The 8,255-nt window shown below is 38.5% G+C and overlaps 1 protein-coding gene across 1 annotated transcript in view; it reads left to right on the top strand.

Moving 5' to 3' along the window:
- The window catches only part of TRIO (trio Rho guanine nucleotide exchange factor), a 180,804-nt gene extending 172,896 nt beyond the window's left edge, over positions 1-7,908 (top strand). The window contains exons 52-56 of the mRNA XM_010005090.1: positions 1,195-1,316; positions 3,698-3,776; positions 4,459-4,659; positions 5,376-5,514; positions 7,039-7,908. Of these exons, the coding sequence (XP_010003392.1) occupies positions 1,195-1,316; positions 3,698-3,776; positions 4,459-4,659; positions 5,376-5,514; positions 7,039-7,581 (1,084 nt within the window). The 3' untranslated portion in view covers positions 7,582-7,908. The remainder of the gene's footprint in view (positions 1-1,194; positions 1,317-3,697; positions 3,777-4,458; positions 4,660-5,375; positions 5,515-7,038) is intronic.
- Positions 7,909-8,255: the final 347 nt, after the last annotated feature.

The following is an 8,255-nucleotide window of genomic DNA, read 5'->3' as shown; positions in this document are numbered from 1 at the left end:
GAATGCAGGACCATTGCGAGAGTAACAGGTAGATTCACTAGGTTTAATTAACTATGATCTGTTACTGTTACATAATTATATTCAGTAAATCACATTGGTTGTGCCTGACAGATTTCTAGGAATAATAATAATAATAATGAAATCTTCTTTAAGCTGGAGGAGGGGAGGTCATGCTCCTATGTTCCTAAAATTTACATTATTTTTTTCCCTGAAGTTAAGTCATGTGATGAAGACTGTGACAAATATTTTTTGGTTCAGTTAGTCAAATGACTTGCAGTAAATGGGATGAATCCAAAGGAAATCAATAAGAATGGCAGAAAATCTTGAAAATATGCCATGTTGTGAAAGAATAACACAATGTTAGAGTTGTTTTGAGCCTAGAAGTGAAAAGTGTAGGGAGGACTTGCCAAGTATTCACATTTGTAAGAGACTTTTGCAAACAGCATTATCTCTTCTTCATGTCCATGGCAGATGGTCAAAAAAGTACTAGGCCTGAATTGCACTGGGGAAGAGTTAAGTAAACATTTAAAGACAAACCATCAAGCAAAAAGAGTGGTTGAGCAGTGAGAAAGAGTGAGAAAGAATCTGCAGTATCTTTCTCCTGAGGTCTCACATAGTTTATAGCTGTGTCTGCCCTGAAGCAGAGGGAAACTTAAAGTCTTCTTTAGTTTCTTCCCATCCTCATTCTCTCAGATTCTGAGACCTCCAAAGTTGTGGTGAGGTGCACCTTTTGTATTGAATGTGGAGGCTGCTCTTAAACGGGATGAATGCTCTGGGAGTAAAAATGTTAGATCAGTTTCTATAGGCTGGAAGTCAGGGGTGGAAACTAGCCTTTCAGAAAGAACAGCAATGGGTGGTTGACTGAATACGTCTTCTCCTAATTTGAAGAAAGTAGAGGAAGCAGGAAGAAACAGAGGAAGCATTTGATTTCTCAAACACAGTGAAGTCTGGGACATGCTGACACAGAGTGTCAGTGAGGATGCATTTCTAATAGTCAGTAAGACATTCCAAGGTACTCATATTCTGATAGACGCTTCTGAAATGGCAGTGACCAGGTTAGTTATGCTTGTCCAGAAAGAGATAGGGGCTAGAGAAGAAGAAATACTAACAGTATCAATCTAGCTTTGTTTGATTTCCATAGTTTAAAGTCTGTAAAATGAATATAAAGTTAATGGTTGCCATTGTGTTTCCCAGTGACTTAGGAGAGGCCTCACTGAAAATCATTGGCGTCACTGCAGAAGACGATGGTATCTATACATGTATAGCTGCAAACGATATGGGTTCAGTTTCATCTTCTGCCAGTCTACGAGTTTTAGGTAGGCCTGTCTCTTCTGCTGTTTTATCTAATTATATTAAAAGTGTTTGATACCCATCACACAAGAAAAATAAGACCCCAGCTATTGGGTATCCCTTTGTTAAAGGAGTATTACAACCTTTTCACCTCTGACATAACACTTGTTTCAGCAAGAACAGACGTACTTCTAGGATGTAAATGACTGGAGATTCATACTGACAAGATGCCTGCACTGTACTGTCAACATGCATTTACCTCATCTGTAATTACCTGTTCAAACACACGATGATAAAATCACATTTCATTATCTGCATTCTTAGTTTAGTCTCAATTAAATTTACTGTGCTAATGTATAATTTCTAAAATGTACAGATAAGAGTAGTATTGCTCTTATATTAATATGGCCCTTTGCTTGAATTGTCAAGCCACAGTGTTCAAAGAACATGTAACTATTGTTTTTGCATAATGGATCTATACTTAAATTATATTATTTCAGTGCCTAAAGTGAGGCAACCTGAATGTTTGTGTGAGAATGAAAAGGAAACTTGCAAAGATAAAAAACGTGTGTTTTGGAGGCAGACAGCAAAGGAAAAAGTATGGGTTTTAGTTGATGCGTTTGATGGCATTGTGGTAAGTTTCTGTGTGTGTTTGTGCATTCACTTATTCTTAAGCATTCAGGATCCTCTGTTTTTGGAAATAGGGAAAAAACAGTGAGACAGCTGGATAGTAGGATTTCCTACATGTAGTTCATAACGATTGATTATGCTGTCTAGAACTTTCAGTCTGTTGAGAGACCCATGCATTTATCCATTGGTGAGAATTAATTAATAGATTTTAGATGGAATGGCTTAGTGTCAAATTGACTTATATACGAGAAAATAAGGCATGAAGTGCTGCATTCTGTCATTGTATGTCTGTCCAGCTGCTGTGAAGGCTTACAGTCTTGTTCTAAACCCCTCCAAAGTATGTTCTTTCTTCCCTCTTTTTCAAAAATTTTTCCAATTTCCTGGAATGTTTAAACCAGACTGTGAAAGATGTGTCCCCTCCAAAACCTCATCTGAAATTTTGGGAGGTTTATAATCAGTGCTGCCATTTTGAGCCCTGACTGATGGCCACCACAATAGGTGCCTTAACCTGCCCAAGACAGCCAGTAGATAAGCCCTAGAATGGATGTATTGCAATATTTTAAAAAGGAAAAAAAATGAAATTTTTGTCTTTACACTAATGTTTCCTGAAAAACAGAACTTATTTTCTTTTTTTTCATGTAGTTATTACACTTTTTTTTCCCCAGTGACAGATACATTGTTGTCAATGAGACATAATGTAAGATAACTATTGTTTTTGCTGGTTCCTTCATCTTGCTAAGGTTACTCATTCCTGTACAGACAGTTCATACTGCATATGAATTCATTCCACTATGGAGTTTGTTCTGCTGCATTGGCTGGGCTGCTTTGGTGTGTAATCCAGTTTGTCTTGCTGCCACCCTGTGTCACACAGGGATTAACAACACTGAGTGATTGCACCAATAGTGCACCAGCAAACAAAACTTTCTAGTTAAGAGAGTAAAAAGCTGTTGATGCATATGAAAGAATCACTGTGAAACTGTGTGCTTCAAGGAACTAGGGTATTGAGTGTCCTTCCTACACCAGTACAAAAGCCCCAAACGGTGATTTGTCCAGAAAGAGTTACATAAGTCTTGTAGGCTAAACTGCCATCTTTCAGCCACAGTCCTTGGTCTTACTGACCTTGTCTAAAAGGAAGTGTTCATTTTTTAATCAAAACTAAATCAGAATTTGGTATGTCTTGGCTCCTCTGCAGCTAGACCCCAAAAGATGAGCAGCTGTATATCTCTTGCCCTTCTGCTAATACTTTTACAAAGTATTTCGTAGTATGGACTTTTCCCCAGTCCATAAGAGCAAAATGAAAACTCTGAGGCTGTAGTAGAAAGTAAGGTTTCAACATCAACCTCTGAAGTCTTTTTCAGTCCTTTGGATTTAAAGGACTTATCATTTGATGTTACTATTTGATTGTAGTAAATTCTTGTGCATTATCTTCTGCAAAGATTAAAGAATACTCTTTGCCTTCACTTGCTGTAGTAGTTTTTATAAATCATCAACAAAATAGTTGATTTCAGTAAATAATTTAATTTCCAAGCTGCAAGAGGATGGACAATATGAGGCGATGAGTTGTTTTTCAATATGCATACTTGTATTCAAACAGTGCGATAGGGGCCAGTATGACTGAGGTAAATTCTTCCTGAAATCTATTCCATTGAATGTGAAGTTCAAATACAAATATATCTTCTTTTGAAAATATCTGAAGCAATATATTGGTTATAAAGACAGTTTAGTTCTGATAAGGCCATACCATCCTTCTCTTTTTTTTTTCTTCCTTTTTTTGTAGGTCCTGGAAATGATGGAATCATGGTAATCTGGAAAGACAACTTTGATTCCCTCTACACTGAAGTGGCTGAGCTTGGCAGGTGTGTTCTGTATGTTGATCTCCAAAGTTGTGTAGGTTAAAATATGAACTTCTTACTCAAAAAATTAAATTATCTTTGAAAAGCCAGAATTACATTGGATGAAATAGAAATGAGGAAGTGAAAAAATCTTACCAGCACTAGATGGCACTGCAGAAACAATATATTTAGGCTGAAGTAGTATCACAGGGATGTGTTTTTTAGATACTTAGGAAAGCTACATAATTTTTTGTTCTTTTAAGCATGCCTTACAGTGACTGATGCTGCCTGAGCCTTTAGAATGTGAAAAGTACAGATATAATAAGTCTGAAAATGAGCAAAAATCAAAATTATTTACATATAATTTACATTTGTCCAAATTAATGATGACCTTTGAGAACTGAATACCACATCAGCTTGAGTTCATGGAATCATTTAGGTTGGAAAAGACCTTTAAGATCATCAACCTTAATCCTACTCTATTCTGTTCACTCTTAAACCGTATCCCCAAGAGTTCTCTGCAAATGTCTGTCTGTCTCAAAAGTTAATTTTTTATACAGACACATTTTGTAGAAGATGCATGCACTTTTAAAACTCTTATGTCCTGAAACTGCTTTATAAGGGTAGCTTGAAATCTCTTTCAAGGTTAAAGTATGTCCTTATTGCTTTGATAAGTTAATTCTTTCCTTTCAATATTGTATTCCAGGGGCAGATTTTCTGTCGTAAAGAAGTGTGACCAGAAGGGAACCAAGCGAGCAGTAGCCACTAAGTTTGTGAATAAGAAGTTGATGAAGCGAGACCAGGTTACCCATGAACTTGGAGTCATGCAGAATCTCCAGCATCCCCAGCTCATTGGCCTTCTCGATACCTTTGAGACCTCCACCAACTACATACTAGTGTTAGAAATGTGTGTGAACCACAATGTTATGTGTAAAATACAACCTACACAGCTGACTTTCTCGGGCTTTTAGAGTGGTTTATGAATAGGGAACTTTAAGGTTTCACTTTAAAGTGAACTTGAAGGTTTGAAGACATCTAGATGAAAAAATGTGGTTGCCTAATGCTGTTATTAAAATGTTGAGTTTAATAATATACTCAGAAGGAAGCAAGTTGATGTATTAAACTGATACATGATTATATTAGCCTGAAGGTCCAGAAATTATTTTATATCAAGGGACTGCAACACGTGAATTAGGAATGTTGTCATCTGGTAGCTTGATATCAGTCTTCTTCATTGCCTAGTCCTCTGTCTTCCAGATGCTGTAGGCTATGGTTATTCCTGTAGTCTGGCAGGATGTGCCTGGTCTTTCAGCCTGGATGAAAAACAGTGCGTATTCCTTTCCTTCTCTGCCTTCATTCTCTGCTCCCACTTCAGAATTAGTTGCCCATATGGTAGGTGCTGATCAGCTGCAAGTGACATTTTCAGTAGCAGGCAGGAAAAACAATGTCAAGGAACAATAGCCAAACATCAGAAACAGTGTTGATTGCTTGATGCAGTTGTGGTTTTTAAGGGACACTTTTCTTGAACATTTTTCTGTATAATTTTCAAAATGGTTAGGTTTTTCTTTCAGTTCTTATCTTTGTATTAATCCAAAATGTAATTCTATTTTGTCATTCCAATAGGGCTGACCAGGGTCGCCTTCTAGACTATGTTGTGCGATGGGGAAACCTCACAGAAGGGAAGATCAGACTCTACCTGGGAGAGATTCTGGAAGCTGTACAGTATCTTCACAACTGCAGAATAGCACATTTGGACCTAAAGGTTAGGAGTGAATGAGTTTCCTAGCAGTGTTTGCCATTCCAGGCATAAAAACCTTCCTCTTCTAGGAAACTGACAGCTGGGAACATAGAACTGTGAATTGCTCTGAGACTCTGTGAATGGTATGTGAAGACTCCATTCCCAAATGCTTTAGATCTCTCACAGCCAGCAAAGCCAAAACTTTGAATTCCCAGTGCTTTCTTCCTGAAGCTTGCTGGTCCTATGTGGTCCTTTGTGCTGGAAATACTTACTGACAGGAGCAGGTTTGGGGTTTTATTCTATTTATGTACATTCTGATAAACTTGCAGCAGAAATGCATTTATTTCTCAAGAAGTGTAGTTTGTTGTGAGAGAGACTGCTTTTGCTTTCTTACTGCAAATGTGTTTCTCATCTTCACACTTTGAGGACTCTGATATCTGTGTGAATGGTTCCTCTTTATGTCTCTGTTCTTCCCTTTGAATTCTAATGAAATCGAAAGGATTTTATGCATTCTATTAGAAAAAAACTATAAGAAGGTCTTAATAAGAATATTAATTAAAAACTTTTTTTTTCCCCTATCTGTATTTGAATAATAAGGAGTTTTGGTATTGACAAGTCATCTTCTTAGGCAGGGTTTCTTTAGCCAAAAGAGGGTCACGGTGAAAAAAAAGAATAAAGAACTTTCATCTTCCCTCCATATACTTCTGTCTTCCAGGCAGAATGAGTCTGGTCTGCTTATCATGTAGACCCAAATTGTAATTTTTTTCTAATGCTATGTGGAGTTCACCCATACCTTTTCCAGTCTCAGGGTACATACAAACAAAAAAATTGACTAACTTGCAGGTAAGGCACTATTTTGCCAAAATCACAGCTACAGCAGCAGTAGCTTCAGAAGTAAAACCATAAAAATATTTCTACTTCCAGCTCACCTATCGTGGGACAGTTCTTTTGAAGCCATATGCATCCAGCAGCATCTGCTGCTGTAGTAGTCTCGTAACAGTGATTGACTTAAATTTATACAGCTGTGTTATGTTGAGGAATCACCAAGTGAAGCTGAATTTTGTTGAAAACATCTTGAAAAGTCTGCCAAAGTCTTCCAGTATTTAAATGCAAGGGGTTTGTTGTCTCTCTGTCATAAACCAAATAGAGCAGTTGCTTTATTCACCTTCTATTTGTAATTGCTGTTCTTTAAGCTTAAGTTCTCGAATACAGGTGCCTGTGAAACTTTGCAGAGCTGCTCTTGTGAACATCTGCCCTATTATCTGGCAGAACTATATTTTCCTGCAAAAGTTGTAGTTCAGCAGCTAAAACATGCTATTTTCATACTGTAGTTGGTGAGAAACTGCCTCCTGGATGGTCTGGGGGAACCTTTGGTAGGACTGCCTATGAGCTTTGCAGTGTTGGCCTTCAGCAATAATCCTTATAGCTTGTAGCTATTGTGCTCTTGATCTGACAGCACCAGCTGGGAAGGCATAATGCTGGAGCATTAAATGTGTGTTAAACTGACTTGAAAATAGACATCTTAAATTTTGCTTTTATGTTTTCTAGCCTGAAAATATTTTGGTGGACCAGAGTTCCACGAAGCCAACTATAAAACTGGCTGACTTTGGAGATGCAGTCCAGCTCAATACCACGTATTATATCCACCAGTTACTTGGAAACCCAGAGTTTGCAGCTCCTGAAATTATTCTTGGAAATCCTGTTTCCCTCACTTCAGATGTTTGGAGCATTGGAGTGCTCACATATGTCCTTCTTAGTGGCGTCTCTCCTTTCCTGGATGAAAGTGTAGAGGAAACTTGCCTGAATATTTGCCGCTTAGACTTTAGTTTCCCAGATGACTACTTCAAAGGAGTTAGCCAGAAGGCCAAAGATTTTGTATGCTTCCTACTTCAGGATGACCCAGCTAAGCGTCCCTCGGCTGCACTGGCCCTCCAGGAGCAATGGCTGCAGCTGGGGAACAGCAAAAGTGCTGACAGCATCGACACATCCAGACTGACTTCATTCATTGAGCGGCGAAAACACCAGAATGATGTTCGACCCATCCGTAGCATTAAAAACTTCCTACAGAGCAGGCTCTTGCCAAGAGTTTGACCTTGCTTGAAGTTCTCTCTCATTCTCTTTCACCTGCCAATCAATCAGACTGGAGATGGACTCCTCCTGCCAATCAATCAATCAATCAGACTGGAGATAAGACTCCTCCTGCCAATCAGCTGTTGACTTGAATTTTGGGGAGAGCAAACCCCGAGCCAACCAGCTGCCAAGCGAATGTTCGTGTGCAAACGCATTCCAGGGGGACCCGCGCGGGGCGGCGCAGGGGGCTGGCAATGCAGACTTCACTGGGGTGGAGGACAGTAGCACTGTACTCTGCAAAAAAGCAGTCACGAGTGATACAGTAACAGTATTTTATTCAGGTTTCTGAAAAAATAAAAATAAAAAAAATAGTTTTTTTAATAAACCAGAGTTGAATTTTGCAAGTGAACTTAACTACCGTTTTCAAGATTTATTCAAGGAGAAATGCCTATGTTCAAAGCACTGGTGTTAAACAGAAATTAAATCATGCCTGGAGAAGACTCACCAAAATGGCTGCCTATTGATACGGCCTCCATTTATAACATCTGGTTTTCACTTGGTCCTAGAGCTTTCCAGTTGCCTCACCTGTATGTATCTCACGTAGCAGTGCACTGAGATCAGACTCTGCTTTTAAGTGCATCCAACCTCAAAGTTTTTGCATACAAATAGAATGAATTGTTTTGCTCTGATAAAAT

Source organism: Chaetura pelagica, unplaced genomic scaffold, assembly GCF_000747805.2.
Source record: "Chaetura pelagica isolate M959 unplaced genomic scaffold, ChaPel_1.0 scaffold219, whole genome shotgun sequence".
NCBI lineage: Eukaryota > Metazoa > Chordata > Aves > Apodiformes > Apodidae > Chaetura > Chaetura pelagica.
Note: the sequence above shows the minus strand (reverse complement) of the source record. Positions and strands in the feature narration are given on the sequence as shown.